At 39.2% G+C, this 20,910-nt stretch overlaps 2 protein-coding genes across 7 annotated transcripts; one reads left to right on the top strand and one right to left on the bottom strand.

Annotated features, from left to right (window-relative positions):
- Positions 1–2,637: 2,637 nt before the first annotated feature.
- Positions 2,638–6,135, top strand: arpc4 (actin related protein 2/3 complex, subunit 4). The gene is made up of 6 exons (XM_034139382.1): positions 2,638–2,722; positions 3,975–4,093; positions 4,234–4,345; positions 4,489–4,584; positions 5,271–5,441; positions 5,638–6,135. The coding sequence occupies exons 1-6, from the start codon at positions 2,720–2,722 to the stop codon at positions 5,641–5,643; spliced, it is 507 nt and encodes a 168-aa protein (XP_033995273.1). The 5' UTR covers positions 2,638–2,719; the 3' UTR covers positions 5,644–6,135.
- Positions 6,136–6,186: 51 nt separating this feature from the next.
- pfkfb4b (6-phosphofructo-2-kinase/fructose-2,6-biphosphatase 4b) lies at positions 6,187–20,329 on the bottom strand. Of its 6 annotated transcripts, none has more exons than XM_034139380.1 (14): positions 20,233–20,329; positions 13,059–13,175; positions 12,855–12,951; positions 11,501–11,567; positions 11,318–11,392; positions 11,179–11,235; positions 10,830–10,951; positions 10,400–10,607; positions 10,170–10,316; positions 9,977–10,081; positions 9,747–9,876; positions 9,579–9,641; positions 9,090–9,154; positions 6,187–7,229 (listed from the first exon to the last, which is right to left on the bottom strand). In XM_034139380.1, exons 1-14 carry the CDS (start codon positions 20,273–20,275, stop codon positions 7,170–7,172), a joined length of 1,356 nt encoding a protein of 451 aa, XP_033995271.1. In that variant the 5' UTR covers positions 20,276–20,329; the 3' UTR covers positions 6,187–7,169. The 6 variants fall into 6 exon arrangements, with proteins under 6 accessions (XP_033995271.1, XP_033995268.1, XP_033995269.1 ...); XM_034139377.1 differs by lacking the exon at positions 20,233–20,329 and adding an exon at positions 14,579–15,472; XM_034139378.1 differs by lacking the exons at positions 6,187–7,229; positions 20,233–20,329 and adding exons at positions 7,662–8,994; positions 14,579–15,472.
- Positions 20,330–20,910: the final 581 nt, after the last annotated feature.

The following is a 20,910-nucleotide window of genomic DNA, read 5'->3' as shown; positions in this document are numbered from 1 at the left end:
TCATGTATCCTTTTTTACCGTTTTATTTCTTTTTCTTGTATTACTTAAAGGGGACCTATCATGCAAAATGCACTTTTGAACGTCTTTTATACATATGTGTCCCCGGTGTTCCAGGGAACTCACCAAGTGTCAGAAAACACAACCCTCTCTATTTTCCTCCATACCCAAATCTCTAAAAAAGGGGCTGCAACGGATCTGATCAAAACTGATCCAGATTTGAACACTGTCCTGACGTCAGGACGGTGACGCTACGGCTATTGGGCCAACTCCACCAATCAGGAGGAGACAGCCACTGCCATTGCCGTTCGAAAGTGCTGGAGACGCTGTAGTACATATGCCAGGCCTGTAGGTGGTGCTGTTCTCACAGAATCAGCCCTTGCAAAAACAGCTAAAAAAAGTGCAAATTGAGCGAAATGAGGCATGGCTAAAATGCATGATCTGTTTGGTATTTTGAAAAAAAAAAAGTATAAATATGCCTTATATATATAGGTATGGTCCTACACTATATTATTCAAATATAGCATGATAGGTCCACTTTAAAATATAAGATGTGTGTGATTAAGTGCTGCTTGATTGACAGCTCCCTATCTTTCCTGTCGGTGTAGCTGTACATTTACTCCTTGTTAAGAATGTTCGATTTACTACATGATACTCAGTCAATTGTTTATTTTATAGTGAGTAGTACATTCTAATTTATCACAGGCACAGTAGGGAGACCAGGGACAGTTGCAACACTTTTTGGGCTTTTCCCCAATAAGTAAAAAACCATTTACAATAGGATAGCCATTTTGCTATATTATACATTATCAATATGTCAGCTACTGAAATAATGTATTTAAGATGTTTTTATGAAATAAGTACAGGTTGGAAAATGTATTTTTTAAAAACTCAACTGTTACAACTGTCCTTGTGTACAGGGACAGTTGTAGCACATGCCAGGCACGGTTGTAACATGTTAATAACGGTTACCTTTTTTCACACTACATGACAACAAATAGGGAAAGCTGTCAAATTCTAAGGCAACAAGATTTGAATGGGGTTTCACACATCCTCCAACAAACAATGAACAGGATAACATAACACACACAGCATCATCCTCTGTGAAGGATTAAACTGTTCTCTGAGAGGTGCTTCTACCTTAATTATGTAGACCTACCTCCTTTGAGCTGAGACCATAAAATCAGCTGCCTCCATCAGATAGTCTCTCAAAAGCATCTCCTGCTCTGTTGAGAACACCTTCTTTGGTGTCCAGTAGCCTACTCTTGGGGGTGTTTGTGACTCTCGAACCTCAGCCTCTTTGTATGGAACCGATACAGGGTGACATGGCATATATCCAGGGACTTTGCCACTTCCCTGAATGATTTGCCCTTCTCAACTTCATTTGAGGCCCTCTGCAGCAGAGCAAGTGGCACTCCCCTGTCTGTCTTCCTCTTTCTGACATTTGGCATACTGTAAACACACACACACACTTTAGGCCTACTGATGTACAGTATTTTATTCTGTTTATTTTTACAGGGACAATGCACACCAATCAACAATACAACTGTATGCTTGAATGAACAATTGATCATTCAAGCAAATGTGCCATCATTGTAAATGTGCCATGTTACAACCGTCCGTCCCGTTACAACCGTCCCAGGACCACCAGTCTTGCTTTCACCCCCTGTGAACCTGCCTGATTGCTAGCTTGACCCATATTTAGCTAGTTATATTTGTAGCTTACAAAACAGTGATTCTAATAATACTAGTTTGGATTCCTAGACATTTGAACTCAAGACAGTATCCAAAAAATACATCATATAATTTTAGTTAATATTTTACCTCAGAAACACACTTTTGCTGATATCTTACGCGAGAAATTCAAACGTGGCTCCTTTTTTTCTCAGCGATCTTACCATCTATCTGCGCATGTGCAGAGTGAGTTTCATCACTCTAGCTTGTTTGTGATTGGAGATATTGAAGGTGTTACAACCGACCCGTGTTGCAACTGTACCTGGTCTCCCTACAGGTTGTTTTAATGTCAAAAGGAAGTCATCATAGAAAAGTAATTTATTTTAATTAGCTTCCATGTCATGTGACCCAATGACTCCCGATTCATACCAGATATTATAACTACACTGGACAAATAAAGTAAACCTAATTTCATTGTATTGTTGTGTGTCTTCTATTTTATAGCAATGTTATTCATTTTTAAAAGTAGTTCTATCATGACCCGGTGAGTTTTTACTGGATTTTAGGGATTATTGCATATTTGGCATTATTGGCATTTAAATTCTGGCACACTACCAAACCCTGATACATTAAAGACAATCCTGGACCCCATTGCAATATTATTTGATACTTGATTTTATAAGAATGTGACTATGGGCAAGATAAGTAAAGAAACTGAACAAAATGTTAACATTGACAAGTGCGGTCATGTTTTGTCTCTAATGATCTTGTTATTTGTGTTGAAGAAAAAGGGAATCAACTGCCTTTATTTTGAATAAAGTATCACGGAAAACGTATTTTGTACATTTATAATATTTACTGCTAAATGGTCATTTTGTAATCTCTATGTTTCATTCGTGTATGTTGTGCCAAATCTGTCTCTTTACACCCATGGATGTATAATAAGGTTTACACCAGACGCAGAGCTGAGTTCCGGTGTTGTGTTCACGGAAAACCTGTCAAGTGTAGCTACTTCCGCCTTTAGCCGCCGCTCATCACACAGAGAAATATGGTAAGATAAATTTGACATTTGTGCTGATAAACCGACACATTTAATCAGTTACATGTATCCAACCTTGCCGATGTTAAGTTGTTAACTCTCCTCGACTAACACGGCATTAATTTAGGGAAAACAGCTCGTTTTTTCTCTATTACTATTCAGAATAGCTGCAGGCAGTTAGCTAACATGCTAACATTAGCTGAAAAGGAAACATCCTTGATAATGTAATGGCCTCTTCGTACCTGTGAGCACAGAGTGTGACAGAGTGTTTATGTTATAATGACCCGTCAGGTCGCAGCTCCATAGTAATACTTTGTTGCTAAGTAACGTTCAATGGTGGACACATATGGTGACCCACCTGCACTGATAAACACGGTGATGTTGGTTGATCAGCTTTAAATTAACATTTTATTGATAAATTATCATTTGGTACATTTATACCAGTGGTTCTTACTATTCTGAACACGAACACCCAGTGGTTTGAGCCTAAAGTTACATTTCCTCAAGTAACGTAGGCCTACTCTACCGGAGGCCTACAGATGTAAGGCTACTGGTAGTTGTACTAAGAGATAAGATAACATAGTACTTTATCCACTACTTACACTGCGGGGAAGTTTTATGTTGGATTGTTGATATTCATAATGGTCAGAGGAAAGCTAGCTCTCAGAGACAATCGATAATGTATTTTTTGAATGACAGAAACACAATATTATTATAAATATACTTGTGCTATCTTGCTCGTATTATTGAACATTATGCAACACAAATCAATGCAGAATGTTATTGCTACATTGGATGTGTGGGACAAACTTATTTTTTAATGTTTGATTTTATTGCTTCTCATATTTTATATTAATATTTTAATGAAAAATGAATTAGTTTCCATTAGAACGTTTTTTTCCATAATAAAATGTTCTTAAAATAAAAGTGTACTGATACAATACTACATTAATTTTGGAGTCATTAGGTAAAGGTCAATAATATTTTTCAATAAAGAAACTGCTGATTTGTTTCATTAAGATAATTGTATAAAATAGGAGAAGCACAACATCTTAAAAAAGGGATATGTGCTTTTGATGAATTGCTGGTTGTGTCATGTGAAGGCAGTCATTGTGTATATCACTGTAGACGTTATTATGTGCAGTGAAACCAGTGAATAGTGTGCTTTTAAAACGTCTTGAGTCTTAGTTCTACCTGCCTGTAGATTCAGACGTTCTCCTTAGGATTATTTCTCATCTACTTTGTTCTGTCTTCTCTCTCTCAGACGGCCACATTACGCCCATATCTCAATGCAGTTCGTGCTACCCTGCAAGCGGCCGTCTGCCTGGAGAATTTCTCCTCGCAGGTGGTGGAGAGACACAACAAACCAGAGGTGGAAGTACGGTGAGTTGTCACCTCAACTTTGAAATTGACTTTGGAGCATATAACACCCAGCAGTGCATGAGTTCTGGGTTTCCCTTCTTAGTCCCTGTGGACTGATTGTGCGACCGAAAATGATTTCTCTGTTTTTCTCCCCCTTTTAGGAGCAGTAAAGAGTTGCTCCTCCAGCCTGTGATCATCAGCCGTAACGACAAAGAGAAAGTTCTGATCGAGGGCTCCATCAACTCTGTCCGAGTCAGCATCGCTGTCAAGCAGGTCGGGTCACAATGGTTATGTGTTTAAGACCCTGACAAGAAACAAATGGTTGCTTATCAACAAGTAAATACAACGATTATTATATAAAGATCCAAACTGTACTTGTAATCCTGACTGTCCTTTGAAATACTGTGCTGCTGCAGGCCGATGAGATTGAGAAGATCCTGTGCCATAAGTTCATGCGGTTCATGATGATGAGGGCGGAGAACTTCTTCATCCTCAGGAGGAAACCAGTAGAGGCAAGTGGACATTGACAGTGTCACATTTACAGGGTTTCTACATATACCTATTTATTTATTGGAAGTTAGTTGCTCCATAGTTTCTCTTGGAATAAATGTACATTTTACATTTATATATTCAGTTTAATATTTCATATTCCATCTGTCACATACTTATACTTATGTATCTATAATACCTTGCTTTACATCTTGTTATTGTTCATTTGTAAATTCAACATGTATATTTTCTACTTTCTTGTTTATTTCTTGTCTTTTAATTTTTATTGTACAATACATTGCTGCTGCAACACAAAGATTTCCCAAATTGGGATCAATAAAGTACTATCTTATCTTATCTTATCTAAGTTGGGCTCTAGCCTTACGAGCAAGACGTTTTCCTGTTAAAGGTAATGGATGGTAATGAACCAAAAATAACAATTGTTTTATACATTATGAAACATCAAAGATGAGTTAAATGGCCAGTAATGGTTATTGCTCATGAACGCAACCTGAATGTTCCAGTTAGTGGAGATAGCAGAAACCAATCAATGTATTTCAAATGATTTTTGCCATTAATGTTTTCCACAAATACTCACAAATTGACTAGAAAAATGATTTGTTGCTAACAGTGGAAACCTTGATTCGTGTGGTTTATTGCTGTTTGGAGTTTTTAAAACAATCTCTTGTCACCCATCTTCATTTCGCAGGGCTATGACATCAGTTTTCTCATCACCAACTTCCACACAGAGCAGATGTACAAGCACAAACTGGTGGACTTTGTCATTCATTTCATGGAGGAAATTGACAAGGAGATCAGTGAGATGAAGCTGTCTGTCAACGCCAGGGCTCGTATTGTTGCAGAGGAGTTCCTCAAAAATGTAAGTTTAAGTTTGTTTCTAAATGTTTCTGCATCTCACGCTCGAATGGATGCAGCATTATGCACAAGTGGCATTCTTTTGAGTTTTGTATGGTAGGACTTTGACTCAGATATGTATACAGTAAACGTTTAGCTATTATTCCATAATTTCCTTCAGATGTTGTTTCTTAGACATTGTTTTTCTTTGACTCTTGCAGTTCTAAAAGGGAGAGAACCCTGGGAATACATTCCTTTAGCGATCTTGGCCGTCACCGCGGAGCTTTCACAGAGCAGAGGAGGCTGAATCTGCTCAGCCGAGAGAAGTTGAGAAACATAAGACGTACAGGCCAACGGGCTTTTGCCCTTTAATCTTTGCTCAGAAATATTGATATTTTTTGTGTGTAAATATTGAATATTCATACCAAACATTCATTTCTGCCTTTAGAACGTTAGAAGTCAGGGCAGGTCCTTAAAAAGGTATTTTTATCAATATTTATGAGCACAGGGTAATATGGATTCAAATGTTTTTTAAATATATATATTATATGCATATCCATTTCATTTAGCAATGTTTTGTTATGACAGACCTTAAACCACAAGGGCAATCAATTGGTGCACGTTTCTTCAGTCCACAGAAAAAATGTATTGTAGATGGAAATAATTAAAAAAAGTATACTTGCTGAAAGTGATGATAAATAAAAATATTATTCTTTGTATTTTAGAGTTTTTTTGTGACACGAAGCACAATGAGCACTGCATGAGTTACCTCAAAAATCGAGGGTTTATTGAATAACCCGGCTGGAGACAAACAAGGCATTTGGAATTATATTTTGAGCACAGAAATGGACAATATCAAATGGATAATATTACAGAAATTATACATAGTTCTTTAAAAAAAAAAAACATATATTGCATGGTAATTCCAACAGAAAACTTACATCAAACAAACATGCGTGTACACAGTTCTTTTTATACTCCAAAAAGGCATTTGTTTGAATTATCACATTATTATTCAATCGAAAGCGACTGACTTCAGACCGAAGATTTGTATTAGCATTTCACTTTATCGCCAAAATCTGAAGCCCCCTCAGAGTCCAAAAAAATCCCTTTTGGTTTAAAAAACGATAACTAGCAGAGGCTCGTCCCAAGATGTGTGATACAGAACATCTGCTGCATCTGTGTCAGTTCCGTTTACAGTGTATTACGTCCTGTGTGGGGAAAGGATTTCATCTTCACCTCTGGAATGTTTTAAGATTGATATCAATCTTTTTACTCAGAGTTTACACACTGAGAAAAATGGCGCTATCTTTTTTATATAACATCTAGCAAAGGAAACGCTGTTAAAACAAACCCTCTTCTTTGTCTTCTTAAACGTTTCTGATCTCAGGGATTCAAGACTTTAATCCAGAGTCTCTCGTAGTAACAGTCTCTTCACAGCTCTTTGACTTCTTCAGAGACACTAAGATTATATGGCAGTATACATTTCACAATATACAGTGGAATATAAATAATATCATGGAAAAAGGTGCTGAAAGTTAAGGGAATATAATCATTGCAACAATAAAAGTAAACCCATTTATCAAAAATATTGGCATATTCTTTAGTTTTTCTCACAGGGAGTTAAGCTACAGTAGGAGTTCAGCTCACAACAAAACGAGACGTATAAAAATGGATTACGTTTAGTGAAAGTGCTTTACAGTTTGAACCTTGATGCAGTTCAGAGAGCCGGAGGAGGAGCAGAGGTCAGAGGTCAGAGATGAGCTGGGACCGTCAGCAGAGCGTCTTCTGTCGTGCGCTGCGCTCTCACATTCTGAAACAGTGAGAAAAGCACTGCGTTAAAATCCTCCATTACCTTATCCTTCATTAAAAAAAAACATAACCATATTTTGATCTACTGATAAAATGACTTTAATGAAGGCAGGATGCATGCGTATATCTACTATTCGTTGAGTTTATGAATGGCAGAGGTTTTTAAAAGAACGGTTTTTCGTAAAATAAGTTTAAAAGTTAGATTGACTTTAGCCAATACTTGCTCATGGTTCAGAATACTTCAGAATAAGTTATAGCACAGAAGTAAGCATTTTACTCTACAATCATGTATATATTGTATCCATTCATTACTCAACGCTTGATTGGGACACATCAAGTCTGGCACCCCCCCTCCCTTTGATACATGTACTTATTAGTCACTGTTTTTGAACTGATCAATGATTACAGAAAAGAGTAACGGGAGAAAAGAGGATTTTTTCCATTTTGGACTTTTATATTTACAATAATCTTCACAACCAAAACAAAAACGTTACATTTCATGATAAATCATTTAAGCATGTGCGTGCTCAAACAAATGGTTGAAACTGTCAATTATCTTTATTTAAGTTTAGCATTTCATTTTGGTGGGCATTGCAGATTAACCCTTCACATTTAGGCAGTAAACAGACAAAGTAAGAAAATAATTCATGTGCAGAAGAAAATTATGTAAAGGGGAAGTGTACAAAAAACAGGCTTTAATGCAAACCGGCAAACATACAAAAAAAACAGGGTGAAATTGTATTTTAAGAAATGATATGTATGTAATGTTCTTATGTTCTCTCCTTCATTCACTATTCATCACACACACACACCTCTATACTTGTGAGGCAGCTAATTCCCTAGCCCCCACCCTTAATCAGCACTTTAAACACCACCAAAAGTCTAAAATATGTCGTCGCTCCAGAGGTCGGAGTCAAACTGGTCCTCACAAATATAGATGTACAAATACACACAGCCGAGGGATTCCTCCTGAAACTGGATTCCAGTTATGTACTGAGATGAAAAATGTAGGCCCCGAGAACTCAACACACTGCAGCTAGTGAAGGAATGAAGAAATGGAGGAAAATCTTCACCAGTCTGACACCACATTTGCAGCATTTAATAGAAAAAAACAAACATGTTGCAAGTCAGGACACAACAGAAGAACAGCTAGCTGTGGAGTCAGTGTTGTTGGAAAATTAAAGTTTTGTTTTTACATTCTGATTATATGGTTGAATTATTATTTCAGATGTCTGCTGTTGGACTACGGATTACTTTTTGTATATTCAATTCTAAAGAGTCTTTCTGTTAAGCGAATATAACAGTTTGACATCTATGTGATTGACAGTTTCTGTATTTGGTTGTACTTTGCAGCGTTTTCTCTTATTTCATGCATTTTCTTAAGTAGCAGTGTGTTGACCTCTTAGGGCCAATACAGAAAAAGACATGAGAACAAATACCCATCACAAAGGACAAACATGAGATGAGAAAAGGTCACTGCTGGCAGGATGGAGGTAGGAGCGTCAATGGTCATTCTGTGTCGCAGTTGTCGTTCTGTCAGGAAACACCGGTGCATCGGGACATGGGTCCTCTGCCATGTGTGAAAGATGTGCGTTCTCAGAGAGAGGAGGGTCCGCACTGACTGCTTCAGGTGGGAGATGCAGACTTAAAATGATGTAAGACATACAATGTGCTTCTCCAGTAATGATGAAAGTCACACACGGCGTCTACAGGTGACGTGTTTACTGCGTGACATTCTCCCCTTTGCGTCCCCGGTCCCCGAGGAGCTGTGTGGAAAACGCAGTGAAGCGAGTCACACCTGAAGGGGACTCAAGTGGTCTTCTGCTGAGAGACATTTCTGAGAGCTGCCTGTGATACCTACCTCGGGTCTGTCTCTGTGTGTGTTCACCGAGTCCACGCCTAAATACACAGACTCCACTTTACATCCTGAGGAAGAGCACAGCAATTATTCAAAGTTAGTGGAGATAGCAAGATACAAATAGTGGAGATTCCCGGTATCATCAAATATGATTATGAAAATGGCCGTGAAACATGCTGAACAAGCTTTATTACATTTGCATTGCATCACTGATAGGACAGGCATCTTTTTATGGTGAAAAACAATCAAACCATTTTAAATAAGGTACTCATAAATCATGATAAGGGTCCTCCAGCAAAAAAAAAAAGCATGGTGTGAGAATTTGTTCTATGATAATTACATTATTTTGTGTCTAGGTGTTTTTTATTTACCTAAGACTGAAAATAGGATTGTTTTTAAATCAAACAACATGGGAGTTATACTGTATTGTATCAAAATGAATTAAGTTAAAAAGAATATATTGCAATCTAAGTCTTGAAAATGACAACTCACCGTAGGCCATGGGGGTCAACTTCAACACCGTGTGCAAAGGGCACTTGAGATAAGGCAACTCGTCTGTGGAGGCAGAGACAGAAAGCTATGAAACTTCTTTTAGGGTCAAGGTGTGCTGCATATTTACAGCTTGATAATACGTTGTAATCTACTGGGAGTCTTTCATACCTGCAGTCTTGTCCAGGAAATATGCAAGAAGACACCGCATGACGGCCTGGTGACAAACCACCAGAACGTTCTCCTGCCTCTCCAGCTCCATGATCACAGGCTCCAGGCGCTGCACCAGGTCTTCATAAGACTGGGAGAGAAACAGAGACCTGTCAGAATCACAGCACACAAACAAATCCATTCCCCTCTTAAGAATTATCCCCAGACTTTAGGAAGAATCACACTCTCACCTCTCCTTTGGGATAGCGGTAGCGGTACTTGTCTTGGTCTCTCAGTGCAAACTCCAGAGGGTAATGCTCCTGGATCTCCTCGTACATCATTTCCTCACACACACCCTTTGTTAAGAGGGGAGAATATGTGTTAAACTTGAGTAAACATAGCTTAAAATAAGGCTGTTAAATGTATTTTGATGATTCAACGTACAGCATCTATTTCGTTGAGAGACTTCCACTGTTCGTACGGCACTCCCAGGCTCTCCGCCGTCTGGATGGTCCTCTTCATCTGGCTCGTCCACACTTTCAGATCTGTGATGTTCTGTTCCTGGATGAACTTCCTCAGACATTTGGCATACTAGAACACCAGATAAAATCCAATGAGAACAATCATTTCTCCACAAAACTTGGAGGATATTTGATCTCAGGTGTGACACGCACCTCTTTTCCTCTGGCAGACAGAGCAGAGTCTCCTCCGATCCGGCCCTTGATGTTCAGGTCGCTCTCCCCGTGGCGGCACAGGTAGATGGAGCGTGGCGTGATGTGGATGTTCATCAGGTAGTAGACGATCCTGCTTTGGACGTGGTCAAGGACGCGGTTCACCAGGAAACGACAGCCCACGTCGATGATCTTTATGTAGGAGAGATCCCTGGAGAAGAGAGGCAGTCACAGTTCAGTTTTTTTTTCTGTGCTTATGTTTTCCTTTAATGCCATTAACCTGCCAGGCACTGCAGATGAAAATTAGCCTTTGTGGCTAAATCTGGCATTTTTACAAGACTGGCTCCAGGGCTCATGATAATGTGCATAGTCTCTTCTTAAGCAGATCTTGAGCAGAACATGTATTCTTCTCTAAATCATCTGTGTTCCTCACCTGTCCAGAACCTCGTCCAGAGGCTGGTAGGACGACTCGTAGCACTTGATCCTCTTCATGAAGTCCTCAATGGCCTCCTCTGTGTTGCAGTCTATGTAATCTGGGCTGTCCAACTTAACTTGCTAGAGAGAGAGAGAGAGAGAGAGAGAGGATGTGAGCAGAGAAGAGAGGAAGTGAGCTTTCTGACTCTGCATGTCCGAGTGTTTTAGATCTGAACGTCACGCCATCATATAGAAGTGAGAATAATTTGACCAGATCACTTTCTATTATTCTTTAAATGAATACAGTTTTTTTACTACTGTATTTTAAGTGATTTGTATGGATAGAATAAGAAGAGAAAAAGGCTTACCACTATATTTTGTGCAATGACATCTGGGTCTTCACACACAGACTCCACAAAGAACACCTGCATTGACAAGATGTTATGATAAGCATGGAGTCAGGAAGTCAGGAGGAATCAGAATCCCACGTTTCCTTATTTGACATACCTTAAAGCCATTCTGCTCAGCAAACTTGACGATGGTCCCTCTTCGTTCTCTTGTTGTATTTGTGGCATCAAACACCTGAAACAACAGGTCAAATATTTCTTTAGGCAACTCTAATGTACAGTTTATGAACTGATATTATTATCATTTGCTAATGATAACTTAAGGACATCTTTAAGGACTCACCGCCACCTGTCCTCCTTCCACACTCAGGTACTGCCGGACATCGTTGAGTGCAGCTAACGCACACTGACTGTTGGAGGACATAAACAGCAAAGACTTCTTACTTTAATACCCAAATACATCCACTGCTGAATTTATTAGTTAAAATAACATTTAAAGGTAGGGTAGGTAAGAATGGAGAAACCAGCTCGAGTGCGCTACAATTTGAAAGTACACAACCGGAAGAAATCTGCCCCTTCCTTCAGACTTCCTTCCTCCAACACACACGAACGCGCACATGACCAATGAGGGCACGAGATAAGTTTGTGCACAGATGGAAGGCTGACAGGCAGGTAGGCCATCCAGTTATTTGACCCGGGCCGGCTCAGATGATTGGTCGTGCTTTTTACAGCGCCACGGCTTCCACAGATGAATTTTTTTTATGTATTTATTGTCAAAGCATTTGTTAAGATCATTCCATGGAACAAAAAGTGTTTCTGAAGTGAATTACCTAACCTACCTTTAACAAAACAAAGCCAAAGGCGTATTTAAATTGTGGTATTCTATTATTAAAACTAAACACGATAAAACTACAACACAGCAAGTGCAGATCATAACATTAACATACAAAATATCATGTGACAGACAATATGAGACAACCTTGAATTAAAAGTGGTTTACATTTCTGCTTTATTGAAAGGATTTTTTATGAAGATGAAGATATCTGGCACCCAACCCCCATCGATTTAAAACAATGTGTGCACACTGAAGGTCGAAGGTAAACTAGAAAGTAAAACATTTGTTCAATATCAATTATGTTCCTTTGCATTTTTGTTTTCACAAAGGAAGTTTAGGTTCTTAAAACTTTATTCTTATTAAAGGTGGGGTAGGTAAGTTTGAGAAACCGGCTCGAGATACACTTTTTGTTATATTCCATGGAATGCTCTTAACATCCCGATAGCAATGAATATCTTAAGTGCTTTGACAAAAAATCCATACAAAATGTAATCTGTGGAAGCCGTAATACTGTAAAAAGTACGACCAATCATTTTAGCCGGCCCGGCTAAAATAACTGGATGGCCTACCTGCCTGTCAGCCTTCCATCTGTGCACAAACTTATCTCGTGCCCTCATTGGTCATGTGCGCGTTCGTGTGTGTTGGAGGAGGGGCTCTATAAGGAAGTGGCAGATTTTCTCCGGTTGTGTATTTTCAAATTCTAGCGATCTCGAGCCGGTTTCTTAAACTTACCTACCCTACCTTTAAACCTTTCACAGAATTACCTACAGAAATACTACTTGTTATCTTATCTGTAGACACACCCCATGCTGTAGTGAAACAGCGGAGGTGGAGGTAGTTGATAGGCCTGGCGTAGACTTACCGTCTGATTTTCAACCCCTCCTCGTTATCTGGCCGGAAGAACTCAAAGGACTTGTAGATCTTCAGACACTCCCTCCGGTACTGGCCAACGTTGAACTCTGTAACATATTACAAAATTAGGTTTTTTTACCAGACGGGAGCATTGCTGCTTTCCAAATAAAGTAATATGTGAATATATCTGTGAATGTGTTGGGGCAGCTATTACCTTTAGTTGGCACACCTATCCAGTTCAAGTAGCGTGTGAGCTTCTTTGAGATGTAGGTCTTCCCTCGAGCTGGAAGTCCAACCGTTACGATGAGGGTCGGGCAGTTTGTCATGCACACTGTGTGAGGGAGAGAGAGAAACACAGAGCTTTAAGAGATTTAACTCATTTCTGTATAGGTATTGGCTTAGCATGGCTTGTCAACATTGTTTCATTCAGCAAGAGTTTAATTAGTTTAGAAGACCGCTCATAATTACAGCAGACACTGAGAACACTTGTTGGCTCACATTGAGTGACAGTGACACACATTATTACAACAACTGAAACAGTGAACAAAACACATCTTTCTCTAGACCATGAAACAAACAATAACCCCTTTTGAATTATGTCTCATCAAGACTTGAGAATAGCTCTTAAGGAGACCTTATACTGAATATAAGGATGATATTGTACAAGTAGAGCTCAGAAGGTTGAAACCCCTCACACACTTCTGTAAAAGCTGAGCAGAGACACACGCTGGTTCATTAGGACAGCGACGTGCTGTGGAACAATAAGGCTCGGGTTGTTAAGCATTTCTTACTGGGCACAAAAGTCTTGGGGAATTTGGAAGCTGAATCTTTAAACGTTGAGGATGTTTTTGGAAGTAAATCACATTCTGTTACCTAGATTTATTTGTCATTCTTACTAAAATATAATTATTTTTCTAGGTTTCCTTTATCATTATTTAGGGATGTCAAACATACAAGCAATGAGAGCATTTGAGATTCTGCAGGCAAATATGTCTACTTTCCATCAACATGTTTTTGGTAATATAAACAAAGGCCAAACCAAATGCTAATAAAAAAAACTAGTCACATCCATATAAAGGTCACAACCCTAAGCACTTGCAAATATCCCTGCGGGACACTTCCTGCCCTCTCTCATCAAATGAGACAAAGGATTAAGGATTAATGTCTAGAGAGACTCACAATAATAAGAGATGAAGTTGAAGCACAGAGTGTTTAGAGCCAGATACAAGACTAGACTGCTTGTGAGCTTGACTCAGCGAAAAGCAGACCGACCTGCAGACTGAGATCTGAAGCCCAACACAGCTGCTCCCTCTCTCCTCCACTCTCTCAGGTCAACACATCAGACAGGAAGGCTGGTCTTGAGGGCAAATGCATGTATTTGGGTCAAATGTGTCATATGACCAAATCTAATTCACCGAGATTGCAATTCAAATGTACCTCCATGCCCGTATTATAAGGGGGGGTGGGGGTAAGATTATGCAACACTTACAAAAAAGAAAAGAAAAAGGGCAGAAATATTCAGCACTTATTTTACTGCGCATGGTTTTAAACAAACGTAAATATCACATATCGGAGTAGCTATAAAATCAAAGCCTGACTGACCCAGGATACAATATTTAAAAATATATATATTAAGAACAAAATAAACAAAAAATAAGGCATGTGATCAGCAGGAGCCCAAATCAGCTCCCAGTCCCATCCCTGTGCGGCTCGTGCCAGTCCTCCGCATCTTACCGCCTCTCTGCGCGATGTGCGCGCTCCTGCACGGCATCCAGATCTTCCTCAGCGGGTTCTGGGTCAGCTCCCGCGGGGAGTTCTCCAGCATGAACTCTTCGTTGTCTAACATCCTTTAGGTTGGTTCACTGATGCTGCACTGCTAACGGTGAAGTGAGCGGTGGGCTGTAGCCCGGCGGTCTGGTGCAGCAGGCTGCCGGGGGATGGATGTCATATCAGCTGAGAAACGGGAGTTGATCCACTGCCGTAAACACTGGAGGCGGAGCGCAGCGAGAGTTGAGGAAAAACAAAAGAGGGACAGGATGTGACTTTGCTTAAGCAGCAGTTCACTCGTGTTATTTTAACCCCGAGCAACTGCCTCAACTATTTACTTATTTCAAGTTTAGTGCTATTCCAGGGATTCATTCAAGACGTTTTACATTGTGATGCTTCAGCAGCACACAATGCACTAATGTCTTGAGGCTGGAAACAAACAAAATAAAGGTTAATCTTCTTCTTCTAATGCTTCTTCTTCTTCCTCTTCTTCCTCTTCCTCGAAACGCACGTATGTCAGTGTTTGTATATTCACTCAAAAGAGGAAAATTAAATAAATACCATGATGGACAAAGTATCCTAACTCAAGGTATACTTACTATTTTTCCATATTAAAAAATAATGACATTGAAAGTACAAATAATCATATCAAATGTCAAAAAGTCGCCAATGCACAACTAAAGGAAACCTTTCTGTCAATCACAGATAAGATTTGATAATGTAAAGCTGTTGTTCTTTTTGTTATCTTTTCACATATTTCAGTCGTGTGACGCTTAGGACTTTACTAAACTTATTGAGATGTAAAACACAACCAAAGAAAAGCCCTGAAAATCCTTCTCAGAAATATCTCGAGAGCACAGGCAAATAGCCTACTTAATGTTACCGTAATGTCGCACGGAGTGAGCAAGAATGGTAGAAAAAGGCAGATAGTGAAAAACAAGCGTTCAGCTGTTCACATGCTGTACACATGGGCAGTGAATGCAGCTGAGAAGTTAGCCAATCAGAGAAGAGACGAGAGGTACAGTAGCCAATAGGAGAGGAGGCTCTGGGACATGGAGGGCGTGATGGCTGGGAGCTCACATCAACATCTTCAGTGAAACTGTCTGCACACGACCCCGCCACGGGCCTCACAGATACCAGCACACAGCCTTCCTGTGGCAAAAGTCATCAACAACTTGACTGACTTGACTGTGTCATAAGATGAGGAAAACATATGTAAAACAATGGATGATGAACCACTATTAGATTTTTTTTTTTAAAATGACAATAACTGTTCTTATAATCTTATAGTCTACACATTTTTTTTTTTTAGAGAAAGCCAGCCACCAACAGTTGCTGTGCAGGTCAATTTCGGGTCGAAACTAATGATAGTACTAGATCTGCAAAGATTAATTGATTAGTCATAAACTATTAAATGAATCGACAACTATTCTGAAAATCAATTAATCGTATTGATTCGCTTCAGTTCTTCAAAATGGAGGATATGCCGCTTTATCACATTTGAAATAAATATACATTCAAAATCATTTGGTTGAGGGAAGGTTGGACAAAAGGAGCCATTTCAAGATGTCCTTTTGGCCTCTGATAAGTCATAATGGTCATTCTGTACTATTTTATCCGGATATTTTCAAAAATAAAGACTCCATTAGTTATTACAAATAATCAGCAGATCATTAGATACATCCATAAACTGCAAAATAGGTTGCAGCCAATAACAACAACAACTTACCACAGACCAAGAGAGCACCGCCAAGTAGCTTGTTTTGTCTGATCAAACATTTAAAACCCAATACATTCAATCAGCAAAGATATAAAATAACTGAAAACCAGCATCTTGAAATTGAAAATGTATGAATCAGCAAATTATGATAAATGGCCCAAACTATTGTCAATACATTTCCTGCATATCAACTAATTGATTCATAGACAAATCATTACAGCAGCAGCAAACCTATTATCTGTTCTCTAGTACATTTAAGTATTGCATACAAAACACCTTTGTCATGATTTGTTTTTGTTTCTACACAGCAGTGTGTTGGTCAGAAGCCAAAATATGTGTGAATAGCATTTGTACACAACCAAAACAATATGAAACTGGAGAGAACATGTTGACTACAGCTACACAAGACAAAAAAAGGTCCAGTGCAGCAGCTTTGCACAACACTGAGCAGAAGCCACAAGTGGTTCAAGTTTCACTTTCAACTAATGACTAAATCATGTCAATTTTATAACACTGTGAGTTGTTGGGATATTTAATTGTTTTGTTATTGATGAAGCCTTATGTAGAGTCAGAGATGTAACACCAGGGGGAGCTGCCGACTCACTTCTAGACCAATTTTTACTCAACTGATGTTGACATTAAAAAAAGGTTTTATCCTACTGGCCGCTGTGTTATCATCAAACATCTACTGCGACAGTAAACACACACAGAGGTCAGACGAGATTCAGCATGTCAGCAGGACTAATCCCACCAACAACACACTTCACCACAGACACATGCACACGCACACAGGCACACACACCCACACCAACATATCCAGTGTGAAGTCTCTGTTTGACCTGCTTTAACATAAAATCTAAAATAAAAATTATTTGGTTGCGAGTTAGAATTAAGAGCTGGTTCCCTTTAAGAAAATAAGATCTGTGGCAAGCAAAAGTTTATGATACTTTTGTTCAGCTATATACACACAAAATAAAACCATATAAAGTATCTCTGCTTTCACTGTCTTAATGACATCGTAGCTTGATATTACCTAATTTACAGATTTCCAGACTACAATAGTGTGTCATATTAGTTTCAAGTAACCTCCTGTCTATTTCCATGGACTCTTGTCTATTTTCATGCACTCTTGTATGTGTTTTTCCATTTCTGTCTTAAGTATAATATGTTGTATTGCAATTATGGAGTATACTTTATATATATATATATATGATTGATATTTGCTTTAAGATGTAGCATAGTGCGGTTATAACAGCTTCTGCTTTTAGGAAGGACACAGATTTTGGGCAATAAGGCCTTCCTTCAGTAAGCATTTAAACTCATTTTAAAATGTAGACTGGGTTGAAGTGAGGGCTCTGTGCTGGCCTGTCAACTTTCTAGTTGAGGACCTAGTTTTGGCGAACAAATATTGGAAGAAAACCTTTACCTTTTAAAGATGTCCCTGTTCACAAAAAATACAGAGCACTATTTCCTAAAATATTAACATAATGCATGCTGTACTATTTTTAAAATAAAAAGGTCTCTAGCTAAAACCATGAAAAACATACTCGCAATAAAAGTATGCAGAAAGGGGCGTTCAAATATAGCTCAAGGCAAGGCCTTAACCCTGTAAGGCCCCAGGTTGTAATTTTGACAGCTGGTTTTATACAGTCCGACCAAAAATACATGAATTTGACAAAGATATAAGTTAAAGAAAAGGCAAACAGAGAATGGTTAATATTTATGATTGACCAATGTCTTAAAAGGATTACTTGATTATCAAATATATTGTTAATACGTTTGGTGTCAATCAACTATGATTAATAGACTATTATTTTGTAGTGTAATGCAGAACTGATCTATATGTTCGTTTTGTGTTACATGCCAGGGATGACAGAAGAGGAGGTTTCATCTAAGCCAGAAAGATCAATGTCTCCATTGGACAGAAATGTTGCAACATTTGAAAGCATAAACACAAATAACACAAACAACCTCACACTTAAATGCTCCCACATGTCAAAACATCAGCAAGATCATTGCAGTGACCAGGCGTACATAGACTGAGTTGGCTTTAAACACACACACACGTAGGCTGCAGCTCTGCCTGGGCCATGGAGCCTATAATGAGATTCTGAGCGAGCGGGTGAACTTTCCCCCAGATAGAGAGCAGAGAGGGAGGGAGGGAGGGAGGGAGGCGCAGTGAGCCAGCGAGAAAGGATGGGAGGGAGTGTTTTATTGTGATTATTTAGAGAAGTGATCTGACGGAGATAAAAAAAAAGATGAACATTTTCAGTATGACAGAAAATGGGAGATAGGAGAAGGTTAATGTACTGCAGCTGGCATGAGGCGTGGGGGTAAATATCCTGCTCTGCCACTATGGAGTGCACGTAGGAAAATAATCTGTGATGGTTTGCTGCACCCACTGAAGCATATTTCGCTCCGTCTGCAGTTTTAAACACAGTTAGGACAAAGCTAACTCTATAATTTCACAAACAGTGACTTGTTAACATCCCTGTTTACAGCAGAGGCAGCTTAACGTGCTGGTTGACTTTAGGCCCATACTGAAAAGCTATAATACAAAGCAGTGTTTGTACTTGACCTTAAAATAACTGGGCCAGGCTCTCCCTCGAATACACATGTAGCATCTTCTAGCATGTTTTTCCTGTCTTTCTGCTTTGCTCCTCCGCTCTGTGTGGCAGACTGACAGCAGAGCATATTCTGCACACCAACACTGAGCTCTGTTCATCCCTCGTATATCTGCCACAACATTTTAAACCTCTGTCCTCATATGCGTGCAAATGTCAGTTTATCTGTCCCTGGAGATACAAAATCTATCACGGACTTGTTGGATAGACTTTGTCCTCTCTGCATGGCGTTTGTCAATATGACAGTACAGTAACACAATGTTAAACAGATCCTCCAGGCATCATCAAAAAAAGAGTTACGCAAAAGCCATCACCCGAGGCCCTAAATAACATATATAGGCCATAGTATCTGCACTGGTTCAGATGTCATTCATATGCAAATGAAATCCTTTGTAGTATGTGAAGTATTCATCGAGAATATTAATAGAATAGTAGGTTGGGTTTGACAGTATGCAAAAGTAAACACAAACAAGTTCAGGCTTAAATGTCAACAGTAACATGCAAATATATTTGACACAAGCCACTAAAAGTTCCACTGCTACATATTTTGTATCAATTGGGTTTCTTACACTTGATCCAACAATACAAATGTGTAAATCGCATTTTTAAGCTACAAGTATCCCTATAACAAGACAAAAAAAACTATTAAAAGCAAGCCTACAATATCCTTTGAAAACAAAAACTCCTAAAAGTGCGTTGAGGTTAAGATCTGCAGTAAAACGAGCCTGGAGGTAAGGGTGTTCAAAGAAGTCCATCTGACCTACTCTCACCTCCTTCCACATAGTATGTCCTCACATCAGCTTTATAGTAGCAAAAACAACTAGATATTTCTCGAACATTCTGCAGTTGCAACTTCATCTCTCAGATCTGCCATCTCGTGGTTCTTGACCCGAAAACAAACAGTCGTGTTTACATCCTCTCATGAACTGTTCTGTTAGCCCACCAGATAGCTTGCAGGCTAGCTAACCAGCAGCTGCAGACAGGATTAGCAGCAGATAGGAAGATGCTTTAGCTACTTAGGCATCCCTGTATTTGCATACTATGTATTACACGAAAGCAGTCTGTAACCATGTTTCCTGCTGCAGCCTGACCCGTGTTTCCTCGGTATTCATCCCTGTCAGCTCTGGAGCATGCCTACGTGACAGAGACTTGTTTACTTCCTCAGCCTAGCCCAGCTGCTCTGTAGCACTCACTACACACTATGTCGACTTAAGAGAGTTTACAGAACATAAATAAGAAACAGAAAAGTAAGATCTCAGTGGGAGTTTGCACCCTACCTGCCCTGTCCCGGGTGTTTCTGGAGCGACAGGAGCCCCTCATGGTCCCGGTTTTTAAAGCTTCCTCTCTCCAGCGTGGTGAGCAGAGTGAGTCCTGCAGCAGCGCAGCAATGAATGGAGAGAGAGGCGCGCGCTCATGTCGCCTACATACGCACGCATGCACGTGCACAAGCACAGCCACTTGTTATTGTTTTGCTTTGCTCATGAGCATCCATCTACCCTGGTTAAATATGTTTAAGCCCTTTTTTATGTCAGAATAATAATCGGTATTATATGCACCAGCCAGTGCATGAAGCTGCCCCTGAACCCCCAGAACACATTTTATTTTATTGTAAATGTTTTATAGCATTTGTATTGATTAAATACATTATCAAACAAGAAGCATTTACACACAATCTTCAGGCCATGTCTTTAACTGGAATAATGTCAAAATGTATAGATTTATTTCAGTTTAAGGGTGCAGATTATTAAACATTAAATCACAAAATAGTATTTTAAATGTTCTGGTATTTCCTGGTTCCACAGCCTGTAAGGTAAGAACTGACACAATTCTGGAGTGAAACAGGATTTGAGCTCCTTCAGTGTCAGGTTAAGGGATACATATTTTATGCTTTTGGATTGCTTTATTAGTTTATTAGTCTTTAGATACTTTTGACCAATTCCACATTTTATTCCTAT

Source organism: Trematomus bernacchii, unplaced genomic scaffold (assembly GCF_902827165.1).
Source record: "Trematomus bernacchii unplaced genomic scaffold, fTreBer1.1, whole genome shotgun sequence".
In the NCBI taxonomy this organism is placed as follows: Eukaryota; Metazoa; Chordata; class Actinopteri; order Perciformes; family Nototheniidae; genus Trematomus; species Trematomus bernacchii.
This window is presented reverse-complemented; position numbering and strand designations above follow the sequence as displayed.